Raw genomic sequence first — 15,915 nt, forward strand, 5'->3', positions numbered from 1 at the left:
GAGGCCCAGACCCGAATGTATGACCACCCCTATGACAGAGTAAAAGATGTACAAAGTTACCCTTACTTTTTCGCTTCTAGATTGTCAAGAGCATACATAATTCATCTCATAAATGAAATACGCAAAGAATTATCGCATGGTTCAATATTTTCTTTTTTTCATGGAACATACTATGTTACTCAGACTCGTTTAGAAGTATCCGACACCGATACGTGTCCAGGTGTCATACTCATATCCGAGTTTCAGGTGTCAATAACACAGATACGCGAGGAAATTAGAAGAGTCGGCCACATATTAGCGTCACAGCCGTCACTACTTCAATTCAGACATGATTGCCAACTTCCTACTATAACTCTACAAGACCTTGGAGATTTACACGTAAACGTGAAAGCTGCAATATTTTGAGCTTAATTGATAAGAAAACGGCTGATGCTAGCTATACATTTCACCAATTTGAAGATTTATATTCCATAAAACCATATTATATATAATCCAAATTCATAATTAATCATATCATACAATCTTATTATTGTTTGTCAAGTACATTAGATACATACCATACTATATACTCAAGTACCCAACCCAAAAAAACACCTTTGCTTGTTCCTCAACACCACAAAAAACGAACAACACACTTTCCTTTATTGTTATTTCTCATTGCACTTGCATCTAAGTAGGAGTAATTTTCTGCAAGTTAACCAAAATTTTCACATGCGCACATGCATGGGACGACGTCCTGCTCCTTATATTGCCTTGATATTTCTTGACAATATTTTCTTGTCTTTCATTATTGTATCAATTCTCATGGCTTCCTCTTCGAGTAAGTCCGCTGTTGCTGCTGCTCCTACCGACTCTTCTGCGGCTGTCCTTATACGAGTCGACCAATCCGGTCTTGGTGACTTTACGACGATACAAGCGGCTATTGATGCTGTCCCTTCTAATAATGAGGAGTATGTTTTCATTTGGGTCAAGCCTGGAGTATATAGGTAATAACTTTTCACAAGTGTATAATTGTATATATGCGTATTGTTATTACACAAATAATTGTGTAAGACGGTTTTACACAAATTTAAAATAAAACAGGATATGTTAGTAACTTTTTTTTTTACCCACTAATAGGTCCATCATGTAGCTTTAATGCTGACAAGATTCGTATCAAGGTCCTTCTACCACATTTCATGACTTTAACAACTAAACTAACTAATACAGATTACTAAACATACCGAGTATTAATTTGTATGCATTATTATAAGGAGAGCATTAGATTATTACTTATATAATCATAATTTGAAGCATAACTTATACGTTACTACTTGTTATGTGAATGATTGTACAGAGAAAAAATAGTTGTGCCGGCTGATAAGCCTTACATAACACTAAGTGGAACTCAAGCAACAGATACTATAATTACATGGAATGATGGAGAGAGCATATATGAATCACCTACTGTCTCTATTTTGGCTTCTGATTTTGTTGGACGGTATCTCACCTTCGAGGTAATTAATTACGTATGAAGTACCGTGTTATTGTGTAAGACCGCTGTACACTGCAATAAACAACAGTTCTTTTATATGGAGTATGTTACACATATAAGACATCGTTTATTTTTATTTATAATACTCCCTCTGTCCCGGTCATTTGTTGTCCTTTTCTATTTTGGGGTGTCTCAGTCATTTGTTGTCCTTTCTATTTTAAGAACGAACTTGATGAGTAATTTGATCATTCTCATTCAATTTGTTCCACTTGTCATTTAGTTATTGGACCTCTTATCTTTCCTTGGTCTTTGTGCCAAAACCAAAGGACAACAATTGACCGGGACGGAGGGAGTAATAAACGAGTGTTTAACTAAATTAAAAGGTTGCCTGACATTGTTGTAGCGAGGAATAATTATAATAGTTAGGCATCAATCATAACCTTAAGGTTTTGGTTAAGATGATTCATCTATCTTAGTATCAGAGCCAGCGTGACCTAATAGAGGTGACAATCGGATCACTCGGGTCGGTTACGGGTTGGGTCATATCGGGTTCGGGTTATGTTGTATCAGTGACGGGTTCGGGTCGGTTCGGTTCATGTCGGTTCATCTTCAGGTCGGGTCGGGTCGTTAGCGTGCGGGTGAGTGTCGGGTCAGGTTATCAACGTATATTTTATCTTATATATTTAGTTTTAGATGGCAATTTTATGTTTAACTAATGGGTAGGTGTATTGGTTGTAGTTTTAAGTGAAAATAATTAAGATGAATGTCAATTTGGTATTATTTAAACCATTATTTAAGCTACTTCATTATCGGGCATTTGTCAGGTTGAGAAAATATCGGGTCACGAGTCGGGCTGAAAAAAATAAGGCTGTTATTAGTTATCGGGTGGGGTCGGTTCACCCAATTTTCGGGTAGTATCGGGTCGGGTTTCGGACGGGTCAGGTCGGGTTCTCGGGTCGGTCGGCTTTTGCCAGCTCTAAGTCACGGGTTCGACTCTAGGCAACCTCAATAACTCCTCAATAACTCACGAAGTGGAATATCAGCACACGGTACGTGGTAGCCTGTGCACTAACCACTCTTCAAGCTCAATAGACATTTAAGTGAGGGAACGTATATGAATAATTATAATAGTTTTTCCCTTCAAAAAAAAAATAATTACAATAGTTGGGCTCAACCTTAATCTTAAGGTTTTGGTTTGTAATATAAGACGGTCGTATTATATGAGTGTTGTTGACTGATGTTATAATTGTGTGTAGAATTATTATGGATCAAGAGGGAAAGGTGTTGCTTTAAGGGTATCAGGAGACAAAGCTGCATTTTACAGCTGCAGGATCCTCTCATTCCAAGATACTCTCCTTGATGATATTGGAAGACATTACTATAGCAATTGCTATATTGAAGGAGCCACTGATTTCATATGTGGCAATGCCGCGTCTCTATTTGAGGTACTTTCTATGTTATGCCCCGGTTTTAAGAACTTTTTGAAATCTGCTCTTAGATGACCCTGATTAAAAACGATAACTAGGGGAGTACGGCCAACCACTTAAAAATAAGATGTTCGGTCATCAAATTATAGTATAATCACGAAAAAATGTTTGGTACTGAGTACAAATCGACAATTAAATCTTTCTAATGTTTCATAGAATAAAATGAACAAAAATAGACTCATATGGGTCTAGTGACTTATATGTTTTGACTTGTGAGATGTATTCTCCCATATTCTCTCGATCTCAATCATTCTTAAAACGTTTTCTTGTTTGAATGTTTCAGTCATTTCTTTACATTTTTATTTAAGCATATACTCCGTACAATATGGTCCTAGCTAATATATTGGTTTTCATATCCTATAAGAAATGTCATCTTCACTCGATCAACGAAATCGGATATGCAACAATTACGGCCCAGAAAAGAACGACGCCATGGGAAAACACCGGCTTTATATTTCTAGGTTGCAAGATAACGGGCGTAGGAGTACACACCGCGCTTCTAGGGAGACCATGGGGTACATATTCTCGTGTCATTTACGCGTATTCTTTCATTTCTTCTACCATTGCACCACAAGGATGGGATAATTGGGGAGATGTTAACAAAGAAAGGTATGCATCTCTGTCGTTTGTTTTTCAATTTTTCATGTTTGATTGTACTTCTTATATCCCAGTGAATAGTTTAAGTTTCCTTTATTTTGTGAGGAGGAATTAAAACCAACGTAAACTATTCACTGGTGGAACAGAATGAGTATCTTACTAGCTACATAGATACGGAGTATAAACTAATCTTAAGCTACAAACTCAACCATGCAATATTATTTGTTTTTTCATCCTTAATTTTTAACTTCTGAAATTTTAATTTAAATGTAAGTATGTGATAGTACATGGTAACCAATTGTTTACCATTTTAACGATCTCTACAACAACAAAGAATACTAGCTAGTTATTATTAAAGACAGACAAGAATCGAAAAGTTCAAATTAAAATAAAATGAATTTTAAGAAATACTTGTAATTGTTTTGCTTTGTTCGAGTAACTCGAAAAGAAAAACTCGAAGCTGGGTTTTTTTAAAGACTTTTCATTGGTTAATGAGTTTTTATATGTTGGTCCCTCCATATTTTCTATATTTAATTACCCTATTTCTTCAATCCAATTTCTATTTTTATCTCTTATTTCTATTTTAATTATTTATGTTAAAACATAAGTTAAAATATCACAATTTACATAAAATGTTGCAATTTACATACATTCAACGGGTCTAACATGTCAAATACCTTTAATATAATTATGATAAAATACGGTGGTATATTATCTGATATTCAAATCTAATATTTATTAAATATTCAAATCTCCAAATATGACTATTTATGCTGTCACGGTATTGAACACTTAATCACGCTTAATTATATGTTCATATATCTAATAATAGCGTCTGCTATTACGACCCATACATTTTTTATACAGGTATAAAACTAGTTACTTGTAATTTCAACATTTTAGGGACTTAGATATTCAAATTGGAACCATACATAAAATGACAATAAAGAACACCTACTCTTATTTTACGGCCCTGCTGCTAACCCTAGTTCCGTCACTGCTCAAACTCCATATACTATGAATGTTGTGTTAATTTGATAACTCGTGAGTGTGACATGTAGTACGGCGTTCTATGGAGAGTACAAATGCTACGGGGCAGGGGCAAGTAGAGAGAAAAGGGTAAATTGGTCAAAGAGGTTAACAAGTGAAGAAGCTGCACCATTCCTAAGCAAGGACATGATTGGCGGACGAGGCTGGCTTCGACCCGCACCTACCAATTTCATCATAGGTTTCTCTAATGATGTTGCTCTGGTGTCCGAGCCTAAAGAATGAGCTCGTATTTCATATAACAAATTATTATTTAAAATCGTTTTACATAAGAATTTGTGCTTACGTAATTGATTTATTGATTTGTCCTCCTACTACATACATTTCTATCTGTGTGTATCTATGTATATAAATAATTTAATTTAATTGATTTTTCCTTTTGAATTGTTAATTCACTTTGTAATAACAATTATTTCATATTTATGTTAATTGTGGTTAATATCGGCATGTCTTTCATTTTTACTTTTGTTGTCCTTTATTTATCCATGCAATAGACGTAATTTTGTTTTGCATTATAAAGGAATAAATTCATTCTCTCTCAAAAAGTGGCAATGAAAGTCGTATATAAAGGGTCGTTTGGTTGCCACTCAGAAAACATAGGCATTGGAAATTCTCATGATTTTAAAAAACATGGGTTGTTTGGTTGCCATAAATTTTGGAAAATGTAGGAATTAGAACTTTCCAGGAACTTCCAATGTCTACATGATGTGAGGGAGTTGCTTACCTACTCCTGGTCATTAGGGGGGTTGTTTGGTTGACATAAGGGAACATAAATTCACATGAACTCCAATTTCATATGAAATGGAAATTCATGTGAATTGCACAAAAAGTGTTTGGTTGACATATGGGTAATGAATTCATGTGGGAATTGTCACTTACCTAGGGGGGTTAGGTAAGTGACTTCCTCCATAATGGAGAAACTTAAATTCCATGGGAAATTTCACTTCCCATGATTTTGGCAACCAAACAAGTCCATAATATTGCAATTCATGGGATTTTGAAAATCCCATGAATTTAAAGGGTAACCAAACAAGTCCTAGAAGTTCTTGTGAAATTTAATTCCTACATGAGCAACCAAACACTTTTCCGAAATTCACCCGAATTGGATGAGGGAACTTAATTCCCATTAATTGTATTTTCCTAGAAAAATTAAGTTTCTTGATCAACCAAACAACCCCTAATTGTATAAAGAAATTCATTTAATGGTAGGATAGAATGTTGATGGAAAATCCATGTTGAAAGTCTGTCACATTAATCACATGTTTGTATTGATATCTAAATTTAAATGTTAAGAAGTCTCTTACTCCAATAGAAGTAAGAGATTCGATTTTTCGATTTTCATTTGCGATGTAAGTACGGTCATTTTAACTAAAAAAAATAATTAAACGATTCGAAACCGAACCAGTTTATATTGACTTCCTTTATAACCAAACCGTAAATAAACACCCCTACTTTAAACGGAACATGACCCATAACAAACAAAATTGCGCGCGGCCCATATACATGCCCAGATTGAATGCTGTTTTCTGTTCTTCGAACAAAACCCTCTTTTCTCTCAGTCTCCATTCACCTAAAACCCCCAAAACCCTAGTAAATTAAACCTAATAATTTAATAATTCAATCATCAAAGCTCCATTACGTCTAATTCATACCTTCTAAATTACTCAACAGGTAATTTTATTTTACATAACGTTGATTTTCCCAATTTAATTGATTTTTTTATAGCAGCTTAAATTATTTGATTTTGTATATTTTTTTTTTCGAAATTTATGGGGTTTATGAATTTGTGATAGGTGGGTATTTGAGAAGAAATTGAGATAAGATGGTAAAGCGTGGGAAAAATCAGAAGCAAAAACATTGGAATTCTATGAATTCCAAGTTAAAGAACAAGGATGAAGTTGTTGATGTCAATGATATGGATGATGAGATTGATGCCTGTAATTAATTCTAATGTTTTTGTTCTTATTCGCTTTCGCATTCGATTGTAATATTAACTTGTGTGACATTTTAATTTTGATATGTTATGTTTTTGATTAGTATTTTTGTGAATGTAGTTCATAAGAAGAGGGATATGATTCCTTTGGATATTGATGATGATAGTGGAGATTCCGAAGACGGCGATGATGAACAGGCTGTTTTTAATTATAAGGTTTTGTTGCTTTAGTTGTTTGAGTTGTGTGTATATGTCATATTTCCTCCGTCCCAATCATTTGGTTAACTTTGATTAAAATACTCTTCACAAAGAATATAAAAGGCAAACAAATGAATGGGACGGGGTCACATAGGGAGTACATGTATTTTTGTGATGGATGTTATAATAGGAAGAAAGAGTGGAAATTTAATGAATTGGTAGTGAGAATTGTTTGTTGGGCTTACACCCACGATTTATTGTTGAAGGGTATTGATGGTGATGATGATGATGAAGAAGAAGACGAGGATGATGATGGCGAGTTTGAGGATGATGATGAAGAAGAGGAGTATCGTGATACTGGCTTGGCTAAGAAAAGTAAGTTGTGAACTTGTGGTACTTCTTTCTCCATTTCCTATACCAAAAAGTTGACGGAAAAGGGTAGATTTGTCTAGCAACTATTGTACGTTCTTGTTTGTGCTAGCTTATTAGTGATAATGTGAGTACCTTTTCCACTTGTCATCAAATTCTAACCTCGGTACCACCATAGTCCCATTACGCTTCCTCATCTGCAAAATATGCTAGTCTGGAAAGGCAACTGTTTTTAGCCTTAATAATAATTGCATGGGTCTGGGGATTTGATCATTATCGGAAACAGCTTGTTTGAGTGTAGGGGTGAGGCTGCAAAGTCACTTCGCCACTACATGAGGAAGCGGAGTTGTGAGTGGTCTTGCATATCTTAGATTAGGATCCTTTTGAGGGTTAGGCCATTGGGGGTGAATGTATGACTTTTGTTGTGAGATTCATCCCGCTACCCTGTATCTCATCTATGGTGTTGCTATTGTTGAATGAACAATTATATTCTGAGTATGTTATATATTTCCATCAATCATTTTTGTGAGTATGTATGTATGTCATTTTCTGTCTCTCAGATTTTGTCCGCTCTCACTAATTTATATGTTGTGAATCATTGCCAGTTAAAAAGCAAATGGAGTTTCTGGATAAGAACCGCGGTGTTGGTGATGAATTTCTTGATGATGCTAAGGAGGACAAGGAAAGGAAAATCTGGTCCGCAACTGGGAAGAAGATTTTCTATGGGGATGATGATGATTTTGAGGTAAACCTTTAAATTTCTGTGTTGTAAATTTGTTCAAGAACCTTCAATATTTCACATGTTAGCAGCACTGCTTTGAAGTAGGTTCTACAGTTTCAAGGAGGCCCTCGTCTTTCAAATTAATATTTTATAGCCTAAATGGAGCTCTAATCTTTCTTAATCTGGCCTTTTCTAATGGAAATACCCACATGAAAATTGATACCTTTTGACATAGAAATCGATTTTCGGACTTGTTTGTAGAACTTGAACTGGCTTGGCTTTACGAAAATGAATCACTTTGGTATTGTCTGTCTTCGCAACTCAGATTAATATCGGTGTTGAATACTAGCATCGTTAGAATAACGGGGTCTCAATGTGTAAGTGATAACTATTTAAGTGTGACTATTCAATTGTAAAATCTCCTGATTAATTATATTCTATTGAGGTTGCTGTATAGTAGCTGGAAAGAGCAAAGACTCTTGAAAATCTATTTGAGAAATGGATGGGTAATCATCCTGGCTAAACTTTGGGCCTGTTGGACTTCTGTTTCATCTTACAGGCGAAATCTGGTGAAGAGGATATTTCTGACGAGGAGGAAAAAGAAGCAAAAAGACTGCAGAAGGAAAGAGCCGAATCTATGACAGCTGAGGACTTTGGCTTGCAGATGGATGATGATGTAAGTGATGGGTAACTCTTCTAAGTTATAACAACACGTCTACTGCTAAACTTTAATTCTTTCATTCATACCTAATCTCTGACCGATTATTCCTGTTTTAGTGTCTAATGTGCCTCTCAACTGTACCAAATAATCTAAAGCTAATAATTATTTGTCTGTTCTATCGATTGTAGAGAACAATTCTGACCACTGAATTCTGTTGTTAAACTATTTCTTTCTTGTTCATGTAATTACAATAGGAAATGATGGACAAAGGCAGAGCGAAATCTTCAGCAGATAAAGAGGCTGAAGGTGATGATGTAGCAATGTATGAGGAAGTGAAGAAGGATTTAGATGCAATGTCAAAGGATGAGCAGATGGATGCTGTGTATAGGTAATCTCTTTTCACGCAGCTGTGCATTGCACGGATCTTGATCCAATTTGTTTTGAATAAGCACTATTGTGTTGCTTTATGGATTCTGTTTAGGTAGTCCTTTATATTTTTTGTTCTTATTTATGCTTCTAATTTTAACTTTTTATTATGTGTGAAATGGGTTTGTGCGTTTTCTTATTCTTAGTACATTTCTTTGAAATATTCTTATGTCGTTTGACTACATGTTGTATGCGGCTCTTAGAATCATTTTTTATTTATATTTTGACTCTTTGAAAAATACATCCACATGAGTATGTTGGTGCTTGTTTTTACGGTGTCAGTGCTGGCTCTCTAATGTGAGTAGTATTGGATATGTCTTTGTTGTCTGAATTTTATACACTAATCCAAAGGGGGAAGTCTTATATTTGACAAGGGTGTAAAACGTAAGAACTCACAAAGTTACATGTAGCGTTCCAGTTACAATAGGTGTTCCGAGCTTTGTGGTCCGTTTGATGTAGTGGTGACAATAAATGCTACTGCAAATGCTATTATTGGAGAGGTATGATGGAATAAACGTACAAAAGTGACATGATGAACAGTTTATGCAGTTTTGATGTTTCCTAAAAGGTTCTGTGAGAATTTGTTAAAACGTTTATGGTATCAGAGTATCAAACATTTAAAAATCTGAATTCTTCAAGTAATTGGACCTGGTTTCTATGGTTGAATTGTGTGTAAAGTGTGTTGAATAGTTTATAAGTTTTTTAGTCACTTTTGGTGCGTTTATTCCTGTAAACCTTTTTGCTTTGAGACGTGATTTGATTCATGCATTCTCATTCTGGCTCTTTCTTTTGCATTTCCCTGACTTTTGTTTATGTGCTTCACATTTTAGATCTGCTCCAGAGTTGGCTGGCCTTCTTGCGGAGCTTAATGATGCATTTAATAACCTTGAGACCCAAGTTAATCCTCTCCTTGCTAAGGTATGTATTTCCCTCTTCCGTATATTGTGAATTTCTCTTTGTTTATCATCTTTGTTACTTGTTGTACCAGACCAGGCCTCTGTATCCTTATATTCTAGTATTGAACTGTTGATCTCCTTTTAAGTTTTATGTAGTGAATCAAGGATGGCAAATGACAGTTCTGTCCCTTTAGCTCTAAGATTCCGACATAAAACCTAATTCATGAATCTTGGGTATTGATAACATGTGCGGACTAGCTTTTGTCCTTGATTAGAATGTGGACCTTTCATTTGAAGCTGTAATCATATTTGAAGATGATGATGTACTTAGATACTTGTTATTTTCTGAAGGTTCAAAAAGTAGAGAATGCTAAGAAAGAAGGAAAGAACTATGTTGAGGTGAAGCAGCTCTTGTTGCATGCCTATTGCCAGGCTATTGTCTTCTATCTTCTTCTAAAATCCGAAGGGCAACCAGTTCGTGATCATCCAGTTATAGCCCGTATTGTGGAGATAAAGAGCTTATTAGACAAGGTAAGCGGTGTGGTGAATGTGTTGAGTGTTTCCTAGAGATGGCCATGGCCCAGTTCACCCCTGGCCTTGGAAATCGGACTCTGGACTGGCCTATGAGCTAACCGGGATGACTTACATAAAAATTATGTTTTCTTTCCCAGGGCGGTTAGGCCATGGGAAAAAATGACCAGGAACCATCCTGCTATGGGAGCAGGTTGGTTAATGGTGGGCCACTGGGACAGGCTTCGGCCAACCCAGTGGTCTACTCTAAATTTTCCGATCCCATATCAAGTTTATCAGAATATCTGACACTCCATTGTGCTTCCCATTTCTCTACCCATTGTCATCTAATCTTTCACACTTTCTTCCTTACAAGTTACAAAGCTCATGATCTAGTCAGGAGGCAAGTTATTTTCTGATTCTGGTCTATAAGTAGCTATCGCTAGTTTTGGACTGTTAATGTACCATGATATTCCATTTTACATAAATATTCTAGAATTCCGTCTTCATTTTTTTGATTAATGCCAATGTTTGTTTTCGATGCTCATTGTAGATGAAGGAGCTTGATCAGTTTATCCCAGATGAACTTGAGGATGCATTAAATGAAAAGCGTGATGCCACAGCTGCTGAAAGGCCTGTTGCTAAGCACCCTGCATTCTCATTCGATCCTGCTGAACTTAATGAGCTGATAGGGGGGTCGGTTGAGAAAAAAGATGCACCTCAGGTTATTATTGTTCCTCAAGTTTTGTCGTTTTCACCTTCCTTTGTTGTGTTAATTCCTCTAAGCTTTATGCTGTACTTGTGGTTCCAGGAAACAGCTGCATCACTTAAAATGCAGCTTTCAAAGTTCAACGAGAAAAAATTTAAACGTCAGGTGATCCAGTAATATGTTCTCTATTGCATGTATCACATGTTATTGTTGCTAGGCACTATCATATTTTCTTATTGCTAGCCAGGGGAAATGACGTGAACTTTCGTGTGGCAGGAGAAACCAGTCAGCTCCGAGAGTATAAAGATGTTGCAACATAGGGCGGCACTTGAAGAAAAATTGAGACAGAAGACTGTATCGGGATTTGATACATCCAAGACTGACGAAAGCAAGAAAAAACTACGGAGAATTGTTGCAGGGTATTCTTAGTTTGTCTTTTATTTGTATATATACATTTATTGTTTGATGAAGGTCACATAATTTTGATGTTTAAACTTAAACAGAAAGCTTGAGACAGCCTATGACTTTGATGATGATGTCATGCAAATGGAGGGAGCCACTCTCGACAATGGGACTCTTTCTAGCAAACTTTCAAGGATCATTCCTGGCAAAAAAAAGAAAGTAATGATCACGTTCAGCTATTTTTCTCTCTTCTTTGTTTCTATCACCCTCAAGTCTTCATCCTAGGATTCACAATATTACGTGTCTATTATGATGCATCTTGTGTTGTAGGTGTACTTTTGTACTGCAATAGTTCAAGTAGATTTTGGTTAATCTGTGTCTAGAAAGTATGTTCATGTCATTTATGTGGCCATGAAAATAATTAGTTTGCCATGTCTATCTCCAATATGCAACCTTTGTAAAAGTAGGGCTTCTTTGACACTGCAGTAGTTTGGGTAGATACTGGTTAATTTGTGTCTTAGAACAGAGGCCATGAAAATTAGTAGCCTGCCACGTCGACTTCCAATATGAAACATTTGTAGAAGTGGGACCATTTTGGCACTGCAAAAGTTGGAGTAGCTATTGGTTAATTTGTCTGTCTCTCGGAAAGTAAGTGTGCTCATTTTTTATACGTAGCCATGAAAAATACTAGCCTGACATATCTACCTCCATTATGCAAACCTTTGTAGAAGTGGGATTACATCATGTCTTTTGGTCACATATAAATCCTGCAACGTTAATGTTTTTGCTAATATGTGCAAGTCATGAAGTGTTATGGGCAACCTGTGTTTCTGTTATAGTGTTATATAGCTTGACTTCCTCTCTGTGGAGTATCTGTTTGTGAGCAAATGGAGACGTAATAGAGATTTTGGTGTTTTTTTATTATACTAAATTGGAGGACTCAATTCATTATATCTACAAGAGTTTACCTTCTGTTCTAGCAGTTTGCTTGTAGTCTTGACTTTTGATTCCCTCTTGGCTTGTACAAATCAAGATTTAGAATTTGCAACTGCGTTCATACAATGCCTCTTAATTTTTTTGTAAAGTGTAAAACATGGCTTTTGGGTTTTTACAACCCGAAAACAACTTTATTGAACCCAAGTAAAATGACTAAAAAATGTTGAGCATCTGCACAAGTTCTCATAGTCTAGTGGTAATATCATCTCAAAACCGACTCATATTCACTATTTCAAACTACCCAATTTTGTGATGAATAAAACATGGTTATTTATCTTGAATCCAAGTGGCCTGTATGTTCAATATCCTCTTCATAAAAACCTAAAAAAGATGGGTTCAAGGCAATTGGATTTTAGAGGGAGGGAGTACTAGTTATGGAAATAATATATGGTAGGTTTTTAATATAAAGGGTGGGTCTTACACTATATTAGGATGACAGTGTCGTCCTTGGGACTAATTAGTGTTCCCATGGTTTCTGAAAGGGTGTTTCTGGTGATGATGACTTGCCTGAAAGAGATGATCTTGGGCAAAGAAGATGGAAACACGAGCTTCGCGTTTTGTCTAGAGCTGGAATCAATTCTAATGATGATGGTGTTCAGCTTGAAAATGAGCCTGAGAGTTTTAGTGATGGTGGAGACGATCGTGAGGATGGAGCTGAAGTTGATGGGTCAGACGACGATTTCTATACTTCATATAAACGTCAGCGAGACCTTAAACTTAAAATGAAGGCAGAGAAATATTCTGGGTAAGTTGTCTACATACTTCTTAGTTATTCTTTTCACGTTCCTTTCTAATTCTACCACTGCGATCAATTCTGTTGTAAGAATGTTTTATACAAGTATCACTGTAAAACAACCTTCTAATTAACCTATACTCTCTTACAAAGAATGTTTGTAGTAATTATGCTAACTTATGGTATGGACAGTGTCCAACATATGGTTTTACACGTAAAACTGTTCTATATAAGACTTTCTGCTGCTTTTTAAAGGTCATTGGTTCATCGCTGTAGACTAAAATTTGTGACCAACTCCTAACTTAAATCTTCATTCCACAACGTTTTTCTAAGAATTAGGGTGAATTAATAAAGAAAAAAAGGGTATTGTACGTATTACCCCTGAGTTTTTTGGGTTTTCAAAGTTGCCTTTTTGAAAATCTGAGTCATACCTCTGAATTTAGTCTATACCACAACCTTATTGATTGTCATCACGAACTTAGTTCGCTAATTGTGCCATTATCTACCCATTCAGCCAACCACTTACCCATTAACCAGCCTATCTACCTTTTGTCCACCCAATTATCCATTAGCCCGCCCGATCACCTATTAACATTCCCAACAATTCATGAAACCTTCATCATCAGTCATGCTTCATGGTGGAGGAATTAATGGTAGTTTGTGGTTAGTTAAAGGTGTTTCGTGATTTGTATTCACAAAAAACGGTGATGTGATTTGAATGAGTGAGACTTGAGGTTGAAGGGGGTTGTCGGAATAGGTAATGGAGAGTTGAAGGAGGTCATCATAGAGTCCAAGGATGAAATTTAGGTTTACACTACTGTACACTATGGAATATAAAGAAGGTAGAGGTACTTGGAAAATCTAAAAACTTGGGGGTAGAGTAGAATTTCTCGAGGAATTTTTTGTTATCTTTGATAAGGTGAAGACAGAAGATTCTTATGACAATACAACTATTATAACAATTTCCGTTGAAAATATTAATTATATCGATAAGGTAGGGGTACTTGGAAAGTATTTTTTGTGTTTAATCTCAAAAAAAGGTATTATTTGTGTTTCTACTATTATGACAATTTCCGTTGAAAATTTCAATTATAAATATTTTTCTTACTTATAGGAAAAAGAAAATAATTTTCGTAAAAATGTAGTACTCCGATACTCATCCTTATATAACGTGCTACATTGTTTAATGTTCTCTTTTCGATGTACATTTTTTTACATGATAATCTGACTTGTTTTTTGTAGGAACCTGCGAGATGTACCTGAAGCCGATATCACAGTAGACGGAAAACGTGTTATCAGCGCGCCGGTGAGTAGGAGCTCAGTAGTCAGTACCTCTCAACGTGAGGACGTAATATTGAAACAAATCGTTGTGTTAATCTCTCTTGATATTTCTTTTCAGATGGAGAAAAACAGAGGACTTACTCGCAATAGAAAGAAGCAGAATCCGAGGGTGAAGCAAAAGGTACCTACCTATCTTTACTATCATCCTTTCGTCTGTCTTGAAATTTGTCTGCTATTTACATGACATCTATTTAGGAGGAAAGATGGTGAGAGAATAAACGGGAAACAGAAATGGGACCGAGGATCGTCACTCTGTTCAGTATTTTTATGGGATATTTTAATTATGTTTATATTATTATTACACAATGAACACGTAAATTTAATTGTGATCAGCTTATAAATGCACAAAATTCACAAAAGAAACTATTTGAATGTCCCGGGATAGCGAATACCACATGTATTGGCCCCTGCCTCTTTTATTGATTTACCTTCTCTGAAAATGTGCAGGAGAAGTACGAGAAGGCTAAGAAACGCCGTAAAGGGCAGGTACAAGAGATGAGGAAGGCTACAGGTCCTTATGGTGGGGAGGAAACTGGCATCAATTCTCGCGTCACTAAGAGCATCAAATTCAAGGGATGAGCAACTTGTGCTTATTTGTTGCAACAGCGAGTGGTGTTCACTTAAATTTTGACCTCGCCTTTATGGGAGTCCCAGTTATTTTTTTGACACGATAATTTAAATGTATTTTGTTGTAAAAGTACCGTGGATGCATTGACGTTTAATTGTACCATAAGTTACTAGGGAGTACTACTTATACAGCGAGGGAGCACGTTTCCGTGTCTTCATTGTTTTTCCTCTGTGTAGCAATACCACAATAGGGTCTTGACGTCTTGTTCTTTTGGGCTCAAACTGTCTGAACTGAACTGAGTAGAATTTAGTAAACATTATTTGAAATTTCTCAAGCATTATTTTAAAAAAAATTGATGTCTCTTAACATATTTTAAAATGAGCATGGCCCTTAATAAATGATTTTTTTGTAAACAACGGCTATTAAACATGTGAAATGTGTTCTGAAAACAAGTTGCTCAATTATTCATAAAATTAGTTTAGATCCCGCGCAATCTATGTACGGTATTTATAGAGTTTTTATCTTTGTATTACTTAATCATGCTATCATTAATTTTTGATATTTCACGTCATATTTTAATATTTTAATATGAGAAAAAAAAAATTTGAACTGCAAAATTATTCAAGAATACCGAGTAAAGTTGAATTGTAAAATAATAATGGTATCTCATTAATTGTTCATTTTTCTCGTTATTGTTTTTGTTTCGAAAAAAAAAAACTGAAATTGATTCAAGAAAATTGAGCAATGTGCTGAAATTATTTTTTATTAAATATTTTTTATACCACCAAGCTAATGATTCCAATTTATAAATTTTCGCAATTTTTTTTGTTATGAAAGTAATCAAAAC

The 15,915-nt window shown here is 35.5% G+C and overlaps 2 protein-coding genes across 2 annotated transcripts; both read left to right on the top strand.

Moving 5' to 3' along the window:
- Positions 1-611: 611 nt before the first annotated feature.
- On the top strand, positions 612-5,046 carry LOC141602487 (putative pectinesterase 11). Its single transcript, XM_074422747.1, has 5 exons — positions 612-986; positions 1,337-1,496; positions 2,731-2,919; positions 3,326-3,570; positions 4,620-5,046. The coding sequence occupies exons 1-5, from the start codon at positions 712-714 to the stop codon at positions 4,828-4,830; spliced, it is 1,080 nt and encodes a 359-aa protein (XP_074278848.1). The 5' UTR covers positions 612-711; the 3' UTR covers positions 4,831-5,046.
- A 1,009-nt stretch (positions 5,047-6,055) lies between these two features.
- LOC141599320 (protein THALLO) lies at positions 6,056-15,294 on the top strand. Its single transcript, XM_074419304.1, has 17 exons — positions 6,056-6,276; positions 6,399-6,542; positions 6,660-6,754; positions 7,003-7,111; positions 7,711-7,850; positions 8,386-8,502; positions 8,742-8,875; positions 9,744-9,831; positions 10,161-10,340; positions 10,873-11,043; positions 11,131-11,193; positions 11,305-11,447; positions 11,532-11,649; positions 12,909-13,171; positions 14,402-14,465; positions 14,559-14,621; positions 14,948-15,294. The coding sequence occupies exons 2-17, from the start codon at positions 6,428-6,430 to the stop codon at positions 15,077-15,079; spliced, it is 1,995 nt and encodes a 664-aa protein (XP_074275405.1). The 5' UTR covers positions 6,056-6,276; positions 6,399-6,427; the 3' UTR covers positions 15,080-15,294.
- Positions 15,295-15,915: the final 621 nt, after the last annotated feature.

The sequence above is a fragment of the Silene latifolia genome, chromosome 9 (assembly GCF_048544455.1).
Source record: "Silene latifolia isolate original U9 population chromosome 9, ASM4854445v1, whole genome shotgun sequence".
In the NCBI taxonomy this organism is placed as follows: Eukaryota; Viridiplantae; Streptophyta; class Magnoliopsida; order Caryophyllales; family Caryophyllaceae; genus Silene; species Silene latifolia.